Below are 26,267 nucleotides of genomic sequence, written 5' to 3' on the forward strand. Positions count from 1 at the left end.
ATAGCTCCACATTGTTACAACATTTGGGAGGTGTACGGCGATGCAGTACAGAGCTCGATTTTGCCTCCGCAATTGCTTCCAACCCTCCATACGGAGCCTCAAGATCACACTGCCAGAGCAAGCAAAATTGGCTTTAATACTTCATACAGCAGTGAAATAACAAAATGTGTGACATTTCTGGACAACTTAATGATTGGGGGGAGTCATTTGAAGACCAAAGGGTATTTACCATGTAAACATTGGAGACAAAGACCAATGCAGGTTGTTGACATTATGGAAGAGTGCTTGAAATCCAATAGGTTGAGGTTTTCTGGCAACACACCAAGAACACAACAGCTATGTCCCCATGTGAATTAGGACAGGGGACTAATGTCTAAAGTGACATGAAACAGGTCTTGTAAATAGAAAGGGTATAGAAAACGTATCAGTGCCTTAACAACTCTACTTTCTTCCAATTAAACTAGTCATTTCCAAGCAACTGCAAAAGGAAAGATGGTGATGTATTCTTAATCCAAGGTTGAGTGCATTTTCAAACAATGAGTTGGGAAGGTGTATCCAAATGAAAAAAAGATATGTATTTCAACTGTTGTTTTACACCATAATGAAAACAACAGTATAAATACTGTTGCGGAATGACAACACATGTAACAGTGTAAACCATATACAAGACCGGATGAGTGAAAGAGTTGATTTCCGAAAGTGGCCATTTCACTAAATGGGCCGCAACTCACTGTATACTTTCCTTCCTGGGCCAGATAGACCGTGCACAATTCAATATGTTGGAAAGCAAGCAAAATATTGTATTAAATAAACAGTCACCCAAATTGAAATATCATTGATATTTGAGGAAAAATGACATTGACATTTTGTTTTTGCCAAAACGGTGAAAGGAAGTGTTACACGACATTGCACTCCAGTACTGAGTACATCATTAAAGGCTTTATTTTTTTATTCAGGGAGATGTTTGAGCTTTCTTTTTCACATTTTCAATTTGAAAAGGGTATTATTGTGACAGAGCATTAAGACAAAACATTTTACAGCACTTTTGTAATTTACTACCAAATTGATTTCTGGCTTGATCTTGATAAAAGTAATTGTTTGTTTTTAAAACGTAAATCAATCAAACAAACAATTAATACTTGTGTCCGTGATTCAGGAAAAGGTTATAGCTGAAATAAAAACAGCATATTATTACTTTACAAATTAAACTCACCTTGCCAGTCTTTACAAAAAAAACCTTAGCAAGAAGGAATGACTTATTTAAATGAAAGACAATATGGTACAAGAAATTACAAAAATAATAACTTTAAATCCTTTTTACATTATTTTCTCTTCATATAAGGGCTTTGATAAGCTTGCTTCAGTTAACAAATTATCCAATAACTGAATCCAAAATACTCATTCTGGTATGTGGACATTGCAAAGTCTCTGTGTGAATGATATTGTTCACTATGATATGAAAGTGACCTTGCAGCCGTTTTGAAGGGGTTCTCTGTAATGCCCATTGTGACCATTAGAGAAGACCTCCTGTCTCTGTGTGGGTCTGGGGGACTGAGGAGAATCAAGAGTCCCAAACTCCCGCCCTTCTAATCTGGGAAGTTCGCTTTCTGTGTTGAATCCCAGGATCTCAATTATTGAATGAGGCAAATCCTGAAAGGAAAGAAAATAAAGAAATATGTAGATTATATACAACCAAGACGTAACCAACATGTAAATCTGGACCTGCATAGTTTATTTCAATGGACTCTTATGGACTTTCAATTGAATGTACAAATTACATCCTTGACCATACCTTACAACTTCTGATCTGCATACAAATAGCCTCTGATTTGTGAAGGACTTCTTCAATGTCCAGTTTCATTGAGAGTTCATTGATGTGCTGGATTAACATACAAAACAATGACATTTCAAACTAATTCACCTGGAAAACACTACCAACAACCATTCTTGAACGTTTTTCAACTGACAAATCAGTCCATCTGCAAATGACTGCTGTTACCTTGAGTATCTCATTGAAGCCAAAGTTTTCCTCCATGATTTTCCGTTTCTCTGAGTCTAGGATGGCACAGCACACCAGCAAATGGAAGTTTTGGCAGGGCAAGCCAGTCCACATGACCTAAGCAGAACCAGGAAGTCTTATTAACAAGACCTATCAGAATACGAAGACAAATCATGAACTCAAAAAGAAAAAAAGTGATAAAATCATCAACTTGAATCATTAATCAAATCTCATAGGCGAAAGGCTGACATTGATTTCCCCCTAAATGATGACACTTACGCTAACAGGTCAATGGTTTATGGAGAGAACAGAACTCACCTCCCACATACGAAGAACATCTGGATAACTGAGCTCCCTCTTGAAGCGGATCAGTAACCACCGGAAACAGAAATACATGTAACCTGAATCCTGTGACTCTGGAAGAACCAAAACACACGAGGAGAATTCAGAGGAAACCAAGGATGAAAGGAACATTGTTGAACTTTAATTTACAATGCTTTCAGATAGTATTCACACACCTTGATTTTTTCACATTTTGTGTTACAGCCCGAATTTAAAATGGAATAAATGTAGATTTTTTTTTTGACACAGGCCTAAACAATGTCAGTGGAATTATGTTCATCAACATTTTTACAAATTCATTAAAAGTGAAAAGCTGAAATGTTTTGAGTCAACCATTCAACCCCTTTTTTATGGCAAGCCTAAATAAGTTCAGAAGTAAAAATGTGCTTAACAAGTCACATAAGTTGCATAGACTCACTGTACAATAATGTTTAACATAATTCTGAATGACTACCTCATCTCTGTACCCCACACAAAATTATCTGTAAGGTCCCTCAGTTGAGCAGTGGATTTCAAACACAGATGAAACCACAAAGACCAGGGAGGTTTTCTAATTCCTCGCAAAGAAGGCCACCTATTGGTAGATGGGTACATTTGTAAAAGAAAAGCAGACATTGAATATCCCTTTGAACACCCAGTCACTACAAAGATACAGGTGTCCTTCCTAGCTCTGTTGCCGGTTAGGAAGGAAACCACTCAGGGATTTCACCATGAGGCCAATGGTGACATTAAAATAGTTAGAGTTTAATGGCTGTGAAAGGAGAAACTGAGGATGGATCAACATTGTAGTTACTCCACAATTCTAACCTAATTGACAGAGTGAAAAGGAAGCCTGTACAGAATACAAATACTCCAAAACATACATCCTGTTCAGCGCCAAAAATTGACTTTTTGATCCATCAGCCACTGTGGCAGGTAGATTACAAAATCCATCATCCACGCAGAATTTTACCAGCCAAAATATCTCACTAAAATAAAATAAAAAACAGATCAGCATGCTTTGTATAATGTTTCTAAAACAATACATGTATTACTCGTAAGCAGCAATATATGTTATATTGTTTAATTATATTTTCTTGTGACCCAACCAAAATATCACAGATGACACATTTTCTCCTGCCCCTTTAAGGGTGGGATGTTGCCGTGGTAACATGACTTTGTGCCTGTGAGATTGAGTCGGACTTCTCTTCCATAGCAGTTGAATCTCAAACATTGAAAACAACCTAGCTTGTGAACAAAACAAAATAAATAGCCGAGAAACACAAGGAAAAAGTATAACTTCAGTAGAGTTTAGTTTCAAGTTAATTAGACCAACTTTTATGCCTGTGTGCAGCACTTCTAACAATGAATCTTTCACTCAGCTCTTCACATGCGCACGGCCCCCAGCCAGGCAGCACGAGATGGGATAGGCTATATAGGAATTGTAGTTCTTTTGACTTTGTGCAAATATTTTTACAGCTATGAAAGCAAAACAGCAGAAATACTTTGAAAACATCCAGAGCAACATTTGACTATAAAATGTGCTCATAATTGACTATTTCTAGTCACAAATGCGAGTGAAATGCTCACACTGTGGAGTCCTGACCACCCACCAACGTGGCTGGTGAAATAGACATCTTACCCATCAATGCCAAAATCGATCCGCATTTGGCAGGTGACATGTGTTAATTTTAGACCCTGATCCTGTTTGCAACAAAGCACTAAAGTAATACTGCAAAAAATGTGGCAAAGCAATTCACTTTTGGTCCTGAATACAGTGTTATGTTTGGGGTAAATCCAATACAACACATTACTAAGTACCACTCTCCACAATTGTCAAGTACTGGGGAGTTTCGGATAAAAAGAAAAAAAAGAAAAAAAGGGAGCTAAGCACAAGCACAATCCTAGAGGAGAACCTGGTTCAGTCTGCTATCCATCAGACACTGGGAGATGAATTCAACTTTCAGCAGGACAACCTTTCACAAGGCCAAACCTACATTGGAGTTTCTTAACAAGAAGAGAGTGAATGTTCCCGAGTGGCCGAGTTACATTTTTGACTTAAATCTACTGACTCAGCGGTGTGAATAGTTAAGTAAATTAGATTCCTGTATTTCATATTATCTATATATTTTATTTGCCCCCTTTTTTGTGATTACGATCTTGTCTCATCTCTCCCAACATGCTCGGGAGAGGCGAAGGTCGAGTCATGCATCCTCTGAAACATGACCCGCAAAACCATGCATCTTATCACCTGCTCGCTTAACCCGGAAGCCAGCCGCACCAATGTGTCCAAGGAAACACCGTTCAACTGATGACCGAAGTCCTCCTGCTGGTGCCCGGCCCGCCACAAGGAGTCGCAAGAGCCAAGTAAAGCCCCCCCAGCCAAACCTTCCCCTTACCCGCTGGGCCAATTATGTTCCGCCCTATGGGACTCCCGGTCACGGCCGGTAATGACACAGCCTGGGATCGAGCCCAAGGCTGTAGCGATGCCGCAACACTGAGATGCAGTGAATCTATTTTGAATTCTGGGTGTAACAAATTGTGGAAAAAGGGGTATGAATACTTTCTGAAGGCACTGTATACGCAAGACTGCTGTACTGATTGATAATCTATTTAACATGACATTTCATTTACTTCTCAGGACTTTGTTACAGCCATATCTTTACAGCTTAGTACGCAAATGATAATGATGGGGGAAAAAGTATGCTTTTTCGAAGCTGAACATGAAGAGGTGAATGATAGAGGGAAGGCAGGTGGTGTTGCGTACCAAGGTAGTTCCAGAAGGCCAGGTCCAGCAGCCTCAACAGAGTACTGAGCTGGATCAGTTGCGTCTTCATGCCCTGCATCTGCTCCTCAAAGTTCTGGTGCTACACATGCGCGACAGACGCACAAGTTGGGTCATAAAAACAGCACACTCGGGCATATCAAAGTAAACAAGTCAAAACGCACACAAAAACAGCACTAGACAAAACAATGCTACATTTCTTACCATATGATCCATGAAGGAGACAAAACACCAGAAGGCATCCACCTCATTCTCCATCACATAGAGGATCGGGGAGAGGAGGTCACTCATTCCCTGGACATACCCTGGAGACGAGTACAATTCCCATAACATCAATTAAAAGGTGAACATTACAAATCCCACTGATATGCAGTTTTCAGCCGTGATTGCTGAATTAGCTATGTTACTACGGGTGAACAGCAACAATTTATTAATTATCATCATCAATAAGAAACTTCAATAGAATCTATGCCAATCAGATATAAATGAGGATATCTCCTGTACGACTTGGCAATAATGCTATCACTTACCCAGATCAAAATCATACATGCAATACGTCATCAGGATGTCGTGGAGTAACACCAGGCCTGGGTTGTCTACGCCCTCATAGAACCTGTTGGTTCGGTCTGTTCTGTTCACATCCTTCTCTGAGAAGACAAGGACATTCATAGATGATAAATAAACAACCATATATACACCATACTAACGGAGGCATTTCAGATGCTTCTTCAAAGCGGAATTCTCAAATCATACTACAGTAAATCCAATGCAGTAAGAGTTAAAACAAACATAGGGCAATACATAAATCACCATTATTGTTAAAACAGGATTAACATGTAATCAGGGTTCTAAATGAACTATTTTCATTGGTAGCACATGTGCTGAGATCTTAAAGGATGACCACATATTTTTTCTCTCCATCTTTTACTGTAAATTACTATCCTAGCATTAACTTCATTGGGATAGGGGGCAGCATTTTACCTTTCAGATGAAAAGCGTGCCCAGAGTAAACTGCCTGTTACTCAGTCCCAGATGCTAATATATGCATATTATTATTACTATTGGATAGAAAACACTCGGAAGTTTCTAAAACTGTTTGAATGATGTCTGTGAGTATAACATAACTCATATGGCAGGCAAAGACCTGAGAAAAAATCCAACCAGGAAGTGGGAAATCTGAGGTTTGTCGTTTTTCAACTCAGCCCCCATTGAAGATAATGGGATATTGGTCATGTTGCACTTCCTAAGGCTTCCACTAGATGTCAACCATCTTTAGAAACTTGTTTGAGGCTTCTACTGTAAAGGAGGGGCTCATAAGGGCGGTTTGAGTCAGTGGTCTGGCAGAGTGCCACTAGCTCATGACGCGCGGTTCCATTGTTTTTCTACAAAGGAATTCTCCGATTGGGACATTAGAAGATTTCTGATAAAAAACATCTGAAAGATTGATTCTATACTTCGTTGGATATGTTTCTACGACCAGTAATATAACTTTTTGGAATTTTCATCCGACCTTCCCGCTGGACTTGCACGCGCGTTTGGATTTGTTTACCAAACGCCCTAACAAAAGGAGGTATATGGACATAAACTTTATCGAACAACTCAAACATTTATTGTGGAACTGGGATTCCTGGGAGTGCATTCTGATGAAGATTTCTGTAAATTATTGTGGCTCTTCATAATCACTGCATGTTTTGGAACTACTGAACATAACACGGCAATGTAAAATGCGATTTTTGGACATAAATATGCATTTTATCGAACAAAACATACATGTATTGTGTAACATGAAGTCCTATGAGTGTCAACTGATGAAGATCAAAGGTTAGTGCCTAATTTTATCTCTATTTGTGCTTTTTGTGACTCTGCTCTTTGGCTGGAAAAATGGCTGTGTTTTTCTGTGACTTGATGGTGACCTAACAATCGTTTCTGGAGCTTTCGCTGTAAAGCTTTTTTGAAATCAGATACTGTGGCTGGATTAATGAGAATTTTATCTTTAAAATGGTGCCTAATACTTGTATGTTTGAGAAATTTGATTTATGAGATTTCTGTTTGAATTTGGCGCCCTGCAATTTCACTGGCTGTTGGCAAGGGGTTCCGCTATTGTCATCAGTTATCTTGATGATGTAGAATGCATCACTAGAGAGTGGGCAAGACATTAGAATAAAACAACTTTTAAAAATTGTATTCAAAGTGCAACTGCAAACATTTACATACAGTGCATTCGGAAAGTATTCAGACCCCTTCCCTTTTACCACATTTTGTTACGTTACAGTCTTATTCTAAAATCGATACAATTACATTTTTTCATCTCACCAATCTACACAATACCCTATAATGACAATTTTTGAAAATGTATTAATAAACAGAAATACCTTATTTACATAAGCATTCAGACCGTTTGCTATGAGACTCATTATAGCGCTCAGGTGCATCCCGTTTTCATTGGTCATCCTTGAGATGTTTCTACAAATGGATTGTAATCCACCTGTGGTCAATTCAATTGATTAGACATGATTGGAAAGGCACACACATCTATATAAGGTCCCACAGTTGACAGTGTATGTCAGAGCAAAAACCAAGCAATGAGGTTCAAGGAATTGTTCTCAGAGCTCTGAGACAGGATTGTGTCAAGGCATTATGCTGTGAAGATGTTTCTCAGCAGCAGGGACTGTGAGAACCGTCATGATCGAGGGAATGATGAGCAGAGCAAAGTACAAAGAGATCCTTTATGAAAACCTGCTCCAGAGCGCTCAGGACCTCAGACTGGGGTGAAGGTTCACCCTCGAACAGGAAAACAGCCCTAAGCACACAGCCAAGACAATGCAGGAGTGGCTTTGGCACAAGTCTCTGAATGTCCTCTGCCCAGCCAGAGCCCGGACTTGAACCCGATCGAACATCTCTGGAGAGACTTGTAAATAGCTATGTAGCGACGCTCACCATCCAACCTGACAGAGCTTGAGATGATCTGCAGAGAAGAATGGGAGAAAATCCCCAAAACCAGGTGTGCCAAGCTTCTAGTGTCATACCCAAAAAGACTCAAAGCTGTAATTGCTGCCAAAGGTGCTTCAACAAAGTACTGAGTAAAGGGTCTGAATACTTATGTAAATGTGATATTCCAGAATTTGCTAAAATGTCTAAAAACCTGTTTTTGCTTTGTTGTTATGGGGCATTGTGTGTAGATTGATGAGGGGAAAAAAAGTTTAATCTATTTTAAAATAAGCCTGTAACAAAATGTGGGAAAAAGTCAAGGGGTCTGAATGCTTTCCGATTGAATTGTAGGTGATTCATTTTGGACAAACAAATGTAATATACAAAACAGAAAATGTATTGTATTCAAAAATGCAACACCAAACAATATAGGTGATCAACAACCTTCATTGTATTTAAAAGTGCAGCTGCAAACTAAACTGTTATCCATTACAGTATTCAGCTAACAGATAGTTTTTTTTTTAATTATGTAGGTAATACTTTTAACAAGGCAACATGCTGACTATGAACTTATACTTGGATATTTAAATAAATGCTTAGTCCCCTCTCACAATATCTAGTCAATTTCTTTGCTCTAGAATCTAGCTAATAAAATTAACTTGCTGTTAGAGTTTAGGGTAGGAACTCCGGATAGCTTCTGCAATGGTGCCAATAATGATTGCGCAGGACACTTTGTTTCCATATGTCAGGTTGATTTGTAATCCATTATTTTTCTGGGTACGAAGCATGGGTCTGGATTTAGTAAAAACATGCTAGTAGACGTAGTGATGTTGCTCCTGCCATGATGCCCTTATCCCAGCAATTGATGTGCTTTTGGCTTGTTTTTTTCAGCAACAACTCGTGTTTTAGGCTGGTGGATTCAGGAGCAAAATAAGTCTTCCCAGCTGCTATTACTCCACACTTTCAACAGTACTCAGAACATTTTGCTGCTAGTTCTCCATAAAATCGTGAAGACCCCCTTAAACATGAACACTGAACAAAAAATATAAATGCAACATGTAACCTGAGTCAAGATCACTTAAGAGTCAAAATGCAAGCAGAGATCCATCGCTCAGATAATTTTTTTTACTTAACTATACAAAATATAAGCCTACGCAACATTAACTAATTAAAAACCATTCTGTAGCAATGAGGTTTTTGCAGTAGGCTACAGGCCCAATACATCACTGCATATTGGCGTTGCTTATATTGCCGTGCCAATGTAGCTCCTCAGATCATTTTGAAATTATATTTAACATTTAGGTTTCTGATCACACTGGTAACAGATACTTTGCTCTATTACTTGAGGCACAGCTAAGTGAGCATAATATTTTTTTACTGGACCGATTTCCTGCATCCGATGGTCAGTCTGGGGGGAGGGAGGGAGCAGCAGTGAGGCTGTCCCTCATCCGAATTAACTGTGATTCACCCTCCGCTGAGAAAAACGTACAGTCTTCCAGCTTATGGAGAAACTCAAGTCGCACTGCATTATTTCTGCCTCATGCACTAATTAATGTTGTTACTCCTATGACCTGAGAAAGTGAGATTTTATGAAAAAAAGACAAGCCGCTAATAATAACTCAAACTTATCGGAACACTTTGCTATATTCATTCATTGCAGCTGCAGTGCTGGTTGCTAATATGGCTTATGAAGGTGTTGAACAAAGTGTTGACAGTTGTGAATTACCACTTAAACATGAACTTGCACATAAAAACGGAAGCTTTTTGCTGTAGTCGTTGAGTCTAGATATGGTTTTAAAAGTTTTGCAATCTCAGTGTCAACTTCGCCATGTGTTCGATGCTTCTTCTTACAGCCTATAGCTCAAGGAAACGGTTCTCCCTTCAGAAACATGAAATTGTTAAAAATGGGAGGGGAAAAACAGAAAAGAAAAAAGCCTTACCTCTCACCAACAGCGAAAACATGTATAGGAACAAGGCTTTATCGTTGTGTTGAAAAGAAATGTATTTTTTTACAGTCAAAAGTTTGGATACCTACTCATTCAATGTTTTTTCTTTATTTTCACAATCTACATCAAATTGCTGCAAAGAAACCACTACTAAAGGACACCAATAATAAGAGACTTGCTTGGGCCAAGAAACATGAGAAATGGATATTAGACCAGATGAAATCTGTCCTTTGGTTTGACGAATCCAAATTTGAGATATTTGGTTCCAACCAGTGTCTTTGTGAGACGCAGAGTGGGTGAACGGATGATCTCCGCATGCCTGGTTCCCACCGTGAAGCGAGGAGGTGGTGTGATGGTGCTTAGCTAATGACACTGTGATGTATTTCAAATTCAAGGCACATTTAACCAGCATGGCTACCACAGCATTCCGCAGTAATATGCCATACCATCTGGTTCTCTGCATAGTGGGAGTATCATTTGTATTTCAACAGGACAATGACCCAACACACCTCCAGGCTGTGTAAGGGCTATTTGACCAAGAAGGAGTGCAAAAATCAGATCTGGCCTCCACAATCATCCGACCCAAACCCAATTGAGATGGTTTGGACCGCAGAGTGAAGGAAAAGCAGCCAACAGGTGCTCAGCAAATGTGGGAACTCCTTCAAGACGGTTGGAAAATCATTCCAGGTGAAGCTGGTTGAGAGAATGCCAAGATTGTGCAAAGCTGTCAAGGCAAAGGTTGACTACTTTGAAGAATATATCTTGAATTGTTTAAACACTTTTTTGGTTACTACATGATTCCATATATGTTATTTCAGTGTTGATGTCTACAGTATTATTCTACAATGTAGAAAATATTTTTAAAAATCAATAAAAACCCCGAATGAGTTGGTGTATCGAAACCTTTGACTGGTACTGTAAATGTTTGGTGATGGACAAGATCGACCAGTGGATTGGTTGGTGACCACTTACATAAAGTGTTGGTCCAATGTTTCATGAGCTGAAATAAATATACCTAAAAACGCTCTCCCCAATTTTGTGCACAAATTTGTTTACATCCCTGTTAGTGAGCATTTCTCTTTTTCTAAGACAATCCATCCACCTGACAAGTGTGGCATATGAAAAAGCTGATTAAACAGCATGATCATTACACAAGTGCACCTTGTGCTGGGGACAATAAAAGGCCACTAAAATGTGCAGTTGTGTTACAACACAATGCCACAGATGTCACAAGTTGAGGGAGTGTGCAATTGGCATGCTGACTTCAGGAATGTCCACCACAGCTGTTAACAGAAAATTGAATGCTAATTTCTCTACCATAAGCCGCTTCGTGTTATTTTATAGAATTTTGCAGTAAGTCCAACCCGGCATCAACTGCAGACCATGTGCAACCACACCAGCACAGCACCTCCACATCCGGCTTCTTCACCTGCGGGATCGTCTGAGACCAGTCACCCAGACAGCTGATGAAACTGTTGGTTTGCACAACCGAAAAGTTATGCACAAACTGTCAGAAAGCATCTGTGTGCTCATCGTCCTCACGAGGGTCTTGACCAGACTGCAGTTTGGTGTCACAGCTGAGTTCAATGGGCAAATGCTCATCTTCGATTGCCACATGCATACTCTTCACGGATAGCCACTTGTGCTCTTCACGGATTAATCCCGGTTTCAACAGTAGCGGGCAGATGGCAGACAGTGTGTATGGTGTCGTGTGGGCGAGCGGTTTGCTGATGTCAAACAGAGTGCCCCAAGGAGGCGGTGGGGTATTGGTATGGGTAGGCATAAGCTACGGACAATGAACACAATTGCATTTTATCGATGGCAATTTGAATGCACAGAGATACCGTGGCGAGATCCTGAGGCCCATTGTTGTACCATTAATCTGCCGACATCACCTCATGTTTCTGCATGATAATGCAGAGCCCCATGTCACAAGGATCTGTACACAATTCCTGGATGCTGAAAATGTCCCAGTTCTTCCATTGCCTGCATACTCATATATATCCAGCATCTTTGCACAGCCATTGAAGAGTGCGACAACATTCCACAGGCCACAATCAATATCCTGATCAACTCTATGCTAAGGAGATTTGTCGCACGGCATGAGGCAAATGGTGGTCACACCAGATAGTGACTGGTTTTCTGATCCACGCCCCTACTTTTTATTTAATAAGTTATGTGACCAACAGCTTCATATCTGTATTCCCAGTCATGTGAATTCCATAGATTAGGGCCTAATGAATTGATTTAAATTGACTGATTTCCTTACATGAACTGTAACAACTTGAAATGGTTGCATTTAGATTTTTGTTCAGTGTAGATCTTTTTCAGGGGTCGATCGGTAGCAGCATCTCCTAAAGCATCATCTTCTTCCGGTTGGTAATTTTCATCATTCGTTTTTTGTTAGAGAAAGCTTAAAATTCCGCTGCGTTTCATTGTTGTTGCAAAGCTTGCTAGCCAATGCCATTATTTAGCTGACAAAAGGGGGCGGCACAGTTCAAGAGGGAAAGTTTGCGTAAAAAAGGATTGGTTGTGCCTGGCTTGTGATTGGTTTAATTAGCTACGTTTTAAGAATTTGTAGCATTATGATTGGTCATGATTTGTAAACAATGTATCAGCCTGTCTTGTTTGAGAAGAGAAGATAATTTGTGGCGAAATATTGTTATGAATGGAGTTTTTTTTATTAGATCATTATTTTGTGGTACGGTGCTACCAAAATAAAAGTACTGGTCACACAGCAAAAAATGTTTAGTCAAGTGCAACCAATTTGGTAATGTATGTACTGTTGTCTCCAGCTGGAACAGACTGATAAGACAGCAGGGTGAATGGGATCGACATTTACCTATCAGGCTCCTGAAGTCTCTCAACCTGGAGTTCCTCCTCTCCTGCTCCTCACTCACCGACTTCCACTGGAGCTTCATCCTGAAGTACTCATCCCTTATTCACCAGGGAGAAAACAAAAAGGAAACACCTCACTCGGACACTTGACTCATTTCACTCACATAGCCTATGCTGGTTAACAAAGGAAAATGTCAACAAAGGCTGATCATCACTGTAAGACCACATTGGCCACTTTGATTAGTGGTGATAATACATTTGTTATAATAAAACAGCTGTTTCAAATATGTCTGTCTGTTTTTGGTAAAGCACACATACGTTTTCCTCCTCTGTAGACCTTTCCTCTCCTCATAGGTGCTGTCCCAGGGGTAATACCCCAGCAGAAACTTCCAGGCCTCTTTCCTCACCGCATGGCACAAGCCCTGCAAGATCAAGACATAATTTAGAAGAATGACTTTTTATTTTTTTTTACCCAGAATTGATAGTTACCACAAACAAATTTACAGAGGGCCAGTTTCCAAGACACAGATGATATGAAGCCTAGTCCGGGACTAAAACACATGTCAGCTCAATAGAGATTCTCCATTGAAAGGTCATTTTAGTCCAGAACTAGGCTTAATCTCTGTCGGGGAAACCAGCCCAGAGAGTTTCACTGGAGAAGGTGCTTTTAATCTCCCCATAAATTCAACATACCCCTTTGAATATTATTTTCTTGAGGTGAGGGACATTTTTCATCCTTCCTCCCTTCTCCTGGTGCTCAGCCCAGTCCTCTGCAGACAGTGGCTGCCTCCTCGTCACCTCTGGCCTTGCTCCCAGGTCGATCTGAGACAAACAAATCCTTAAACAATAAGATCATGCACTCTTCTGCACTGTAAGGATGTTCAAAGACAAACTCCAGCTGAAGACAGACAGAACCGATACCACTGCCAAAGAATCCATTCATAGGCACTGGACCAGGGTTGGCCAAGCCTCCTCCTGAAGAGTTACTGGGTTTCCAGACTTGATTTAACTCTGCTCTAACTAGGCTGGACAATAGAACAAGTCAAAATTCACCCAAGGCTGAAAAAAATAACATTGGCTGGAGTGACAAACATAGGCTAGAAAGAACACTAGCGCAATGCCATAGCAAAGTAATTGAAAGGAACTGTCACTGAGCCCCTTCTGACTGGAGTGACAAACATTTTAACCTTTTTATTTTACCACTACAATCTGTTTTTAGGACAAAACTGAAAAATAACTCATGTAGGAAGTAAACATCCGCTCATCGATAGTGTCAAGTGTGCTTATGTCTTTTCCCACATTTTGTTACGCTACCACCTTATTCTAAAATTGATGAGGGAACAAAACTATCTACACACAATACCCCATAATGACAAAGAAAAAACAGGTTTAGACATTTTTGGTAATTTATTTCAAACTTCATTTAATTTAGCTAAAAATAAAAACATGTAATCACATTTACATAAGTATTCAGACCCTCTACTCAGTACTTTGAAGCACCTTTGGCAGCGATTACAGCATCGAGTCTCCTTGGGTATAACGCTACAACCTTGGCACATCTGGTTTTGGGGAGTTGATCCCATTCTTATCTGCAGATCCTCTCAATCTCTGTCAGGTTGGATGGGGAGCATTGCTGCACAGTTATTTTCAGGTCTCTCCAGAGATGTTCGATCGAGTTCAAGTCCGGGCCACTCAAGGACATTCAGAGACTTGTGCCAAAGCCACTCCTGCTTTATCTTGGCTGTGTGTTTAGGGTTGTTGTCCTGTTAGAAGGTAAACCTTCACTGCAGTCTGAGGTCCTGAGCAGGTTTTCATTAAGGATCTCTGTACTTTGCTCCGTTCAGCTTTCCCTCGATCCTGACAAGTCTCCCAGTCCCTGTCGCTGAAAAATATCTTCACAGCATGATGCTGGCACCACCATGCTTCACCGTAGGCGAGTTGGTGACACCGTGCTAAATAGAACTAATAGGAGCTGGCAGGGTGAAAAATGCCCTAAAATAAAAGGACAGTTTATTCACGACAACTTAAAAACTACAGCAAGCAGCTGGGACATATGGTAATATTATGAAACTGGGCTCCATGGCAGATGCAATGAACTAGTTATCAGAAAAAGGGCATTTTGTCCCAGCCTACTCTAACACACCTCACAACAACAGCCCTACTGTACTACATCTGGAACAAAGCCTGCACACTCAGTAGCTGTCCATGTTGGACAGTTGGCCTGTTTCTTCCCTTTCAGACCCCCACAGCATCTTGGGGTGCTGGCCAGAGGTGCTGTAATGTCGCACTCTCCATCTACTCACCCTGGTGATGACCTCGAAGCCCGGCTCCTCCTGCTGGTTGATCTCCAGGCCAGGGATGACCTCTCCCAGTCCCAGGATGTCCAGGTCAGCCATCTCCTCCGGGGGACGCTGCTGCTGCTCCAGCTCTGGGCCACGGAACGCATCGAAGATGTAGTTGGTGACCTTGGAGAAGCCCCCCAGGGTCGTCACGTACGGATCATTCTTGAGCTTCTGTAAGGGAAAACATGTCTTATGACGGCAAAAATATGCTTTTTTCCTCCCTTGTAGATGTACGTGCTAGTTTCACTTCATGGTAAGCACTGCAGTCATTCTGGTTAACCAGGCTAGGTAAGTGCCGTATGTTTGACTACGACAACTATTTGCATGACAATAGTAGCCTCTTACAGTAACAAGGCCGTAGTTGTTGTCATCCAGAAGGTTCTCGAAGGACTGAGACAGAGCTCTGTTGGGAGTGCTGACCAGCAGGCAGGTTTCATCATCCGGGGCCCTGAAAACATACAAGGAAATAATGTATATCCATTCTCGACATCAACCTAAAGTTAGAGATCCGGAACCTACGAGTGAGCATGCATTTTAGACAAAGGTGTTCATATCAAGGCTGTATGAGGGGAAGAGACGCAACAAGACAATGCATAATCCTCAGAAACATTCAAGTGTGCTCTATCCTTCATTGAAAGCAGGTAAAGCACCCTGATAGCCTCAATATCCAAACTCATTCATATTTTTTAAAGGGTTAACAGTTAGTCACAAAAATACAATATTTATTGGAAGACATGGTACAGGGCGAGATATCATTCATTGCCAATTCTCTGTTCTAACCAGATGCCTGGCTGAAAATTGCCGGCCGGCACTTACAGGTGGGTGTGTACTATGCAGAAATCGCTCCGCCATTTCCTGGTTGCAAATGTTTTAATAATTTGCCTGATTTCAGTTTGTGACAAAACAATGTATAGTGTAGATAATCATTTTACCATCTAAATCTCTGTTTAATATATTTTCCATAAGCAAAAATATTGTATTTTCAGCTGGTGTACAAAATTGAAAGTAAAAGACGCAAAAACAGAACTTAAGAACGGGAAGCATAGAAATAGCACATACAGAGCAGATCTACCAACTTACTTTCAGTCAGGACAGATATATACCTATCATTTCTGTGTGAATTTTATTGGGTTGCCTAAAAAGTTACATATTGCAGCTTTAATTGAAAATAGTCATTTTGAAAGGCCTTGATAAGAATTTCAACAGCTATATGCGCTGACAGAAAGAAGAGCACAGTGCCTCTATAGGGGGAATTATATGATGTGATATTTGGCTCAAACAGAAAGCCCGGCTCTATCATGGAGGAGAAACTGCCCACTAACCAGTCAAACAGAAGAGGGGACAGGGAGAGGAAAACCAAGCATTTGCTTTAAATCAAATCAAATTTTATTTGTCACATGCACCGAATACAATAGGTGTAGACCTTAGTGAAACGCTTACTTAAAAGCACTTAACCAACAAAGCAGTTAAGAACATACCTATATATAAAAAAATACAATCAAAATAAAAGTAACAAATAATTAAAAAGCAGCAGTAAAATAACAATAGCGAGGCTATATACAGGGGGTACCGGTACAGAGTCAATGTGTGGGAGCACCGGTTAGTAGACTTTATGCAAATCACTAACATATTAGATAAGAAACCCCATGAAAAAGCCAAGTGTTTCAGGTGGTGAAAACCCTCTCTATTGAGCCAAAACATAGAATTCCTTAACTACCCATCTTCTATCTACCAATTAATTCCAGAGTGGTATACAACAAAGCATACTAGATCTACTCAGGCTTTTATAAATCTAGTCAGCTTCAGTTAGCTTCACATTCCAGGTCAGACATTATCCGTACTATATAACAGTGGATATTGCTCAGACAGTATCCGCCTGCTGCTAACCCTAGCAGGCTTGTAACGGTGGGTGCATGTCACACATGGCTAGTCGAACACCAAATTCTTCTGTGAGACAATGCTGAAACATCAAAACAAATTTTATTTGTCACATGCGGTGAATACAACAGGTGTAGAACTTACTGTGAAATGCTTACTTACAAGCCCTTAACCAACAATGCAGTTCAAGAAATAGTTAAGAAAAAATACTTACTAAATAAAATAACAAGGCTATATACAGGGGGTAAGAGTACAATCAGTGGGGGTAAAGGTTAGCAGAGGTCATTTGTCGATGTAGGTAGGGGCTAAAGATAAACAGCGAGTAGCAGCAGTGTAAAAACAAAGTCAATGTAAATAGTCCGGGGGGGCCATTTGATTAATTGTTCAGCATTCTTATGGCTTGGGGTAGAAGCTGTTAAGGAGCCTTTTGGACTTGGCACTCCGGTACTGCTTGCTGTGCGGTAGCAGAGAGAAGAGTCTAAATACTGGAGTATTTGACAATTTTTTGGGCCTTCCTCTGACACCGCCTGGTATAGAGTTCCAGGATGGAAGGAAGCTTAGCTCCAGTGATGTACTGGGCCGTACACACTAACCTCTGTAGCGCCTTCCGGTCAGATGCCGAGCAGTTGCCATACCAGGCAGTGATGCAACCGGTCAGGATGCTCTCAATGATGCAGCTGTAGAACTTGAGGATCTGGGGACCCATGCCAAATCTTTTCAGTCTCCTGAGGGGGGAAATATGTTGTTGTGCCCTCTTCACAACTGTCTTGGTGTGTTTGGACCATGATAGTTTGTTGGGGATGTGGACACCAAGGAACTTGAAACTCTCGACCCGCTCCACTACAGCTCCGTCAATATTAAGGGGGGCCTGTTTAACCCTCCTTTTCCTGTAGTCCACGATCAGCTCCTTTGTCTTGCTCACATTGAGGGAGGTTGTTGTCCTGGCACCACAATGCCAGGTCCTGACCTCCTCCCTATAAGCTGTCTCATCGTTGTCAGTGATCAGGCCTACCACTTGTGTCATCAGCAAACTTGATGGTGTTGGAGTCGTGCTTGGCCACACAGTCGTGGGTGAAAAGCTAATAAAGGAGGGGACTAAGCACACACCCCTGAGGGGCCCCAGTGTTGAGGATCAACGTAACAGATTTTTTTGTTGCATACCCTTACCACCTGGGGACAGCCTGTCAGGAAGTCTAGGATCCAGTTGCAGAGGGAGGTGTTCAGTCCCAGGGTCCTTATCTTAGTGATGAGCTTTGTGGGCACTATGGTGTTGAACACTGAGCTGTTGTCAATGAACAGGAATCTCACATAGGTGTTCCTTTTGTCCAGGTGGGAAAGGGCAGTGTGGAGTGGGTAAGTCAGTGCCACATTTCCATTTGTGACAAAATCTAAATGAGAGAAACTTATCTTGCAAAATTCAGCAGGCTATGGTGGGCTATGGCAGGAAATAGGCTTTTAGAAGAGCAGTCTTTATAACTTATCTTTAATGCCATCTTTGGAGTACCTATCAATGCACAATCACCTTTTCCCTCCACTCCTATCGCCCCTTCTATCTGTGGAACAGCTTGTTGCATTGTGGCCATAGACATAATCCATAGAAGGTTTTTGGAACCTCTAAATCTGTCAATTTGATTGTTAAACTCATGGATACACTAGCCATGGCTGCCAGTCTTGACTTGAATGGGAACTGCCATCTATGGATTATATATTGATGGTTGGTTGCGGCTGTCAGTTCTCTGTTGCAAATTACACACAAACATTCACTAATAAATTATTTAAATCAGTTGTCTTTCTCAAATGAAGGGGATGATAACACCCTCCCTCTCACAAAGATTGTATCTGAATTCAGTGGTCCTCATCTCCTGGCTCAGAGACTTCATTCAGGACAAATGGAGTTAGCCTGCCCCGGAGCAGGTTAGTTCAGAAGAATTTGTTGCCATAGAAATTTACCTACCTAAAAAAGGTGAGCCACTTGAACTCAGAGTTGACCAAAGTTGCCTCGCTCTCTCCTCAAACACAGTACGTAGTATACCCCTCTGGTCTAATGGTGGGTATAGCTACAAAAGGTCATTTTGGCATTTATCCTACACAAATAGGATTGTATAGCTACTGGGTAACTGCATGTCTGTAAACAAACATACACCAGGGCTTGACATTAGATCAAATGGTCACAAGACCAGATAGTGAAGGACAGTGCATTTTGCGACCACACATCAACCACCTTGAATCTGAGAGGTGGTGGTCAGTATTTTGAAACTATATAACCAAACTTAATAGTTTAAGACATGGACATTTTATGAAGCATGTCTTACCTTGTTTTAAAGAAGCTTAGCCTAGCCAAAATACCACCATAGAAATGTTAAGGGAATTTTAAACACTTCATATTCCATTGAAACCAGCATGTTCTATTGTTTTTCAAATCAACATTATTTTATTGTCCAGCTGCCAAAGGCACAATCGTGGTCATATCAGTAAGCCATGCTAGTTCATGCATCTTTATATCTCCCCTAACTAATATTTTAATCTCGGGCACCAATCGCGCATGCGGTGTGCTTTTGAGAATGGTGTTATCCCGGTAAATGCATTATGGAACATTGCGTGTAGCCTAAAGCCATGTGCGCATTGCTAAACTAAAAATATGATGAAATAAAATCTTTATCAACATCTTAAGCTAAAAGGTCCAATGTGTTGCATCAGCCTCATTGCTTTTTAAAAATGTTTGATGTGCAGTGATTTAATGAATTTTGGATCTGTCGTCCCAGACCTGTCTTATGCATCTTTTTATTATTGTCCCAGAGAGGACGTGACGCCTTTAATTTTGAGCCCTGGAGGGAAATATTTTATACAGACAAAAAAGTTTTTGGTTGTAATTGTAACGTTTCAATAGATTTTACAGGTTACTAAGGGTGGCCCACCTTCCGCCACGAAAGCCTTAAAGGAGCTGTGTCTTATTTTGAGAATGGCTTCTTTGCCTATTCAAGCCAAAGGGCTGAGTGCAGCCTACATTTGTGTCTGATTCTCTATGATAAAAAAAGATAGTAATGCATTTTATTTTGTCAGGTGGTTTCTTGCATCATACAGTGATGTAAAAATGGTGTTCGACCTTTTTATTTTTGGACAAGTGGTTTGAGCTTTCGGAGCTTTTAAAAAAAAAAACTGTACTACTTGTCCGAAAGACAAGAGCCCCAAAAAAGTTAATGTCAAGCTGTATACACACTCAGTGTTTTAAATTTTTAGTCATTGTCCACTGTTGCACCATTCACTGGCCTTTGGAAGAACATACAGTAGTAATCATCAAAATAATCATCCTGTGATTCAAATGGGCTCAGAGGATCCCTCTGCTGGTGATTCACAACACTGTGCTCACTACAGTCACATTACCAGGCCTACATAACATCGTCAGAGGTCGTTTGGCGTCCACGATTGCACTTAGAAACTAAATGTAATCATGCAATAACCATGGTATCGAATGGAATCAGAATATATTAATGTCTGATCCTGGTTCCTAGCAACTTTTTCCTGAAAATTTCTGCTGGCTCTTTGGTTTCTACTGTAAAGCACTTGACCACTGCAGATGTAAAAAGGGCTTCATAAATCAATTGGATTGATTGCTCAATCGTTAAATAACAACTTTTTCCCAGAAACAGTTGGACAAGTTTAGCAGACCAGAATACTGAAGCACTCACTCAGTGATCAACGCATATCTCCTCAAGCAGTCCAGGAAGTCTTCACTACCCCCTTGGTGGAAGTGGAGAACTGGCAGGGAGGTGGGGGGCTCCTTCAGTCTGAACATTAGGCGGGACGAGCCCTCCTTCTTCACTGTGATAGACCTCAGGTCCCACACACTGAAGGTGAAGGCCCACTTGCTTTTCTCATGCGTGTGGTTCAATGCACCTGGAAGAAAGCAAAGAAATTAATCCAATTTCATTTTGACCTCAACATACAATTCAAACTATGTTCAGTCCTTAATAAACCATAGTGGAGATTTACAAAAGGAAAGCCCAAACCTTGGCAAGAGATTCTCATTTAAAACCCACTTCACACAATTTAGTAAACTTCTGCTGTAAGTGAACTTGTGTGTTAAGGGAACCCATCTGAACAAAGCTCATGATACATGTAGGGGGCATTATTTTGGTATCACCCGGCATCGGGTGAGTTACAACAAATGCACCCAATTGTCCACCCACCCTCTCCGTTGGAGCAGGGTTTCCTCTTAGGAAAGGAGACTGCGTTGATCATGTCCCACTCAGTCTCGTAGCTCTGCTGCTGCTCTACCACCGCCTGCTGAGGAGTCGACCTCTCCTCCCCGGGACACTGGGCCCACTCCATCACCGAGCTGGAATCCTGGGGGAATGGAATGGAGTCACCTCGTAAATAACATGATGAAATCAGGTCTTTACCCATCATCAACATTATTCAAATTCTAAAAGCTTAAAACAGATGTGTGAATGATGTTGCTAAATATTGGAATTCTTGAATTAGCTGAATCATATAGAATGTTTATGGAATGTTGGTTCATGGAAGAGTTATTGGAAGGCGGCTGTTTGAAGAGACTATCCCGATCTGCCAAGGTTAACAATTTTGACAAATACACACAAATCTTCAGTAAAGTTCTGTCTGATAATATCCTTAGTTAAATGCATTACCGGTTTTCTTTGTGCATTATATTGCTATGTAAATTGCAAAGTTACTTAACAATTGGTTGGCATTTTGGTGAATTAAACATTACAAAAGAAATGTCAAACCTTGCCAGCACACAACATGTTGGATGGATCAACAGTGTCCTCCAAAGGTTTGTATTCCACGATAGTTTCACCATCCTGGTAATCATTAAAAACACAATAAGCATACAGACAAGGTCCTGGAATTCAATAACTGAAATGCAGTCAACAACAACTCATGAACAGATATCAACCTTATCAATGAGCCGTAGGAACCCAGAAACAAGGAGATCTGGCTCTTCACCGTCTTCATTCGAGTGTATGAAAACACCTTCATGTTCAAATAAAACCTGAAGAAAAACACAATACAGCAGGAAAATCAGCTATGGTACCAATGGGTGAATTTATTTTACATTCTACCTAATAATCTCTCTCAATACATTCGCCAACAGTATTTAGCTGTATAGTAACGTTAAATCCATGAGTCCTGGCCACAAAAAAAAGAGACCACCAGACAGCTAGCTAGGGAATCCAGAGAATTTAACTAACTGGTCAGCTAGCGGGTGAGCAAGTGAGGTAGCAACTAGACCTGCAACGAGCTAACGTTAGATGCTAACTGAGCAGTCACTTGGCCGATGTATGGTTGTTTTTTCAAACTGCCAGAGGAAACTGATAGTAATCAGGTAGTTATTTACAACACACACACAGGTTCATGAAATTCAACTACCGAGATGTACTTATATGCGTTCGTGGCATTGTTGTGAGCTGGAAGATAGTTAGCTGGCTCCCTAGCTAGTTTAGCAAGGAAAAACAGCTGATGGACACCACCACAAAGTGGATCAGCTCAAGCGTTTGTATCAATAGAATCTCCTTCCCCACGGTTATATTCGCATTTAGTGATAGATGCATCTAATTACGAAAAAAACGGAGAATAAAGGCGCAAAGACGATATTCCAAAAGTTGTGCATTTTCAGTACCTTGGGAGGAGTATCAGCCGCCATATCGCCTGCTTGCACTCAAGACGACGTTGCACAGTGCAGCTCACGTGCCTGACAGCTTCAACAACAGTGACAAGTCATCTTCCGCATTTCCGGGCAGCGCAGGCGCAGTTAGCTCAGGCGTTACCACGCAGACGTGTAGCTGCTGATGGTTAATTGCAGCAACTGTGGTCCTGTGAAATTGGCGTTTTTTCACAAGCAGTCTTTTAATGTGCTGGGCTTTGTGGTACAAACACAACTTTTTCACCTCATAAATGTTTTATATGGAATAATGGGTGTGAAGCATTATATCTGCTTGTTGACTTGTATCATATCCGTATTAACTTGCTCTGCATTACACATGCAGCCATTAGCCATTTCTTTCCCACAGTTTAAAGCAGCATTTGGACAAGGCCATCCAGGCCCACCCAGCTTAGCACTAACTCATCACGACAACCACCAGCTGCATGTACAAACCTAACCTTGAGAAACAGGAACAGATAAGCACACACACATAATCTTCTTCTTAGCTGAACATTGTGTGACAAAGAAAGGCACGACGAGACTCAGAGGGATGACGGACGGCCCAACAGGACCAATCCGAGAAGACAGCACCCCAACCCGGACCAACCAGAAGACCAGAACTTCTAGACTCAACCTACTTTCTGTACTGTATATAACATACATGCACTCTGTTATCGGGGCTTCTTTCTGGAGGTTCCTTATGAGCTGAATGAACGGGCCCGTATACGCTGTACCAGATATCTTCACTCATAATTAAACTGTCGCTTGTTATACAATCTACTACTGTGTCCGAATTGATCCTTGACTGTCTCGCCCTCCTGCATATCCATTATCAACATGGGGCGATACCAAAACATTATCCTAGTCAGCCAAGTAGTTAGTATTAGTGGGAATATGTTAACACAGAGAGCATTAATTGAAAGAAACAGCTATACCTAGTGGGATAAAATCTTTACTACAGAATAAAGCATGTTCTGGAAAATCTCCGATTGTAAGCGATATCCCGGTGAATGGCATAGGTTTACTAGATAAGAAATTCAATAATCGGTTATTAAGGGATATTTTCTACGGGAATTCTATTCCTTCTGCTATATTTTGTTGGCCTTCATCGTTTGATGGTAACATGCTTGGCTCACTCAACATAAATTTATGGTGACCATAAATTTAAGATTATCCATAGAGTCTACCTGTATAATAGCTTGATTTCTAAATACTGTATATACTCGATATTGCCAGTGAATGCAGTTTTTGTGAACTACAAACTGAATCTGAACACTTATTTTGCAATTGTTTACATAACGAGGTGTTCTGGACTGATGTGAAACGATATTTTGGTAGCAAAATGCATACAATTTTGACATATTATTTCACTACACTGATTCCACAATTGAACGTCATTATGTCATAAATCTCTTTATTTAGTAGGAAAACTGTTCATTCACGAATAAAAATGTATGAAGAAAAGGCCCTTAAAAAAATCCACTGATTTGGACAATTATTGAGAATCATTAAAACGTATGCAAGACAAAATGTCTCAAAATTGTATTCGCTACATTTCTGTATTTAATTATATATAATGTGGATTTGTTTTTATTTATTTTTCCTCTTTGTTATTTCTTTGTGGAATCCCTTCGGTTGTTCTGTCTTTTTTTGTTTTGCATGTTATGTGGCGGGAACAGGACCCGGAAGTAGGACAGACGGAGGTTGAGGTGGCGGAAGCAGAAGTGTTGTTTGAAGCTGAAAGCGGTAAAGTACTGTCAGTGAGAAATATGAGTGAACAACAGTGAAGTCCAAGAAAGGAACAAAAAGGGCTCAAATTGTTGTGGGAAATTAGCCTGATGAATCACTGCTTGTTGGAGTATGTTTTCTGGATCAGATATTTATTTAGGAAACCCTTTTGATATCACAAGAGTGGTGAAGAAGGCTCTGGGAAAAGCAGATGCAGTCTATGTAACCAGGAGTGGTATGATGTTGATATCGTGTGTGTCTAAAGAGCAAACGGAACGTGCATTGTGGCTAACAAAATGAATGATGCCTGAAGTGGCAACTTTGATTTTCTGAGCAGGGCACCAGTAAAAGGTGCTGGCATCCCATTGGACATTGATAATCAATATCTTAGGCAAAAAATTCCAAGAGTAGTTAATACATGTCGCTTGACCGATATGGAGAATGGGATAAAGGAGCAATGATTTTATTGATGTATTATATTAAGTTAAAATAAGTGTTCATTCAGTATTGTTGTAATTGTCATTATTACAAATAAATAAATAAATAAATAAAACCAGCCGATTAATCAGTATCGGCTTTTTTGGCCCTCCAATAATCGGTATCGGTGTTGAAAAATCATAATCGGTCGACCTCTAGTTTCTTTGCAGCAATTCGACCATGAAGGCCTGATTCACACAGTCTCCTCTGAACAGTTGACATTGAGATGTGTCTGTTCCTTGAGCTCTATGAAGCATTTATTACAGCTGCAATTTCTGAGGCTGGTAACTCTAATGAACTTATCCCCTGCAGCAGAGGTAACGCAGGGTCCTCCTTTCCTTTGGTGGTCCTCATGAGAGCCAGTTTCATCATAGCGCTTGATGGTTTTTCGACTGCACTTGAAGAAACTTTCAAAGTTCTTGAAATATTCCGCATTGACTGACTTTCATGTCTTAAAGTAATAATGGACTGTTGTTTCTCTTTGCTTATATGAGCTGTTCTTGCCATAATAGGGCTATCTTCTGTATACCACCCCTACCTTGTTACAAGACAACTGATTGGCTAAAACGCATAAGAATGAAAGAAATTCCACAAATGAACTTTGAACAAGGCATACCTGTTAATTGAAATGCATTCCGGGTGACTACCTCATGAAGCTGGTTGAGAGAAAGCCAAGCGTGTGTAAAGCTGTCATTAAGGCAAAGGGTGGCTACTTTGAAGAATCTCAAATATAAAATATATTTTGATTTGTTTAAAACTTTTTTTTGGCTATATACATGATTCCATGTGTTATTTAATAGTTTTGATGTCTTCCCTATTATTCTACAATATTATTCTACAGTGGGTGAGTCCAAACTTTTGACTGGTACTGTATATATATTTTTACACGTCAAATAACTATTATAGAATGTTCTGTGTTGTGTGCTGAATTTGCACGTGCAAGCCATGCGCCACCAGTACTATCAGTAGCACTGTCAAAGCTGTACAAAAAAAGTTAGCAAACAAATACCCACCGGCCACGAACGATGGGTTTACAATACCGCGTTGGTGAAAATAGACCAAAATTATTAGCGTGAGGCACATGGGCTACTAACAGTTTATTACACAACATACTTTCTTAGCTACAGTATACATATCTCCCTGGCATATTACATAATTTATGCAGCAGCATACAATACATTTTTGGACTCACCTTGTGAAGTCTTCGTGGGCAAATGTTGTCATTAAAGTATGGCATTCTCTGGATTTATGGTGGGGGAAAAAACACAGCCACTCCATTGAAAAGCAGGCTAACCTTAGTGGTGGCTTTGCAATGTTTGCAGTTAGCCACTGATTCCTTACAAACCACTCATTGTTGAATTTG

General features: G+C 40.5%; 1 protein-coding gene across 2 annotated transcripts; it reads right to left on the minus strand.

Moving 5' to 3' along the window:
- Positions 1-917: 917 nt before the first annotated feature.
- On the minus strand, positions 918-26,267 carry LOC112252639 (TBC1 domain family member 15). Of its 2 annotated transcripts, none has more exons than XM_024424072.2 (17): positions 26,097-26,267; positions 21,953-22,048; positions 21,783-21,857; positions 21,225-21,381; positions 20,724-20,931; positions 15,505-15,607; positions 15,121-15,330; positions 13,511-13,639; positions 13,136-13,239; positions 12,822-12,916; positions 5,636-5,752; positions 5,310-5,410; positions 5,088-5,187; positions 2,318-2,415; positions 2,000-2,116; positions 1,793-1,879; positions 918-1,650 (listed from the first exon to the last, which is right to left on the minus strand). In XM_024424072.2, exons 1-17 carry the CDS (start codon positions 26,139-26,141, stop codon positions 1,450-1,452), a joined length of 2,043 nt encoding a protein of 680 aa, XP_024279840.1. In that variant the 5' UTR covers positions 26,142-26,267; the 3' UTR covers positions 918-1,449. The 2 variants fall into 2 exon arrangements, with proteins under 2 accessions (XP_024279840.1, XP_024279841.1); XM_024424073.2 differs by lacking the exon at positions 26,097-26,267 and adding an exon at positions 22,676-22,837.

This window comes from Oncorhynchus tshawytscha, linkage group LG06, assembly GCF_018296145.1.
Source record: "Oncorhynchus tshawytscha isolate Ot180627B linkage group LG06, Otsh_v2.0, whole genome shotgun sequence".
Lineage (NCBI taxonomy): Eukaryota > Metazoa > Chordata > Actinopteri > Salmoniformes > Salmonidae > Oncorhynchus > Oncorhynchus tshawytscha.

Bases quoted from the DNA above. Each gene is read 5' to 3' on its own strand.
- LOC112252639 (XM_024424072.2), bottom strand. From the start codon at position 26,141: ATGCCATACTTTAATGACAACATTTGCCCACGAAGACTTCACAAG. The intron at 15,331-15,504 runs GTAAGAGGCTAC...TTTCCCTTACAG, and splicing joins ACAACTACGGCCTTGTTACT to AAGCTCAAGAATGATCCGTA. The intron at 1,880-1,999 runs GTAACAGCAGTC...ATGTTAATCCAG, and splicing joins GCTTCAATGAGATACTCAAG to CACATCAATGAACTCTCAAT.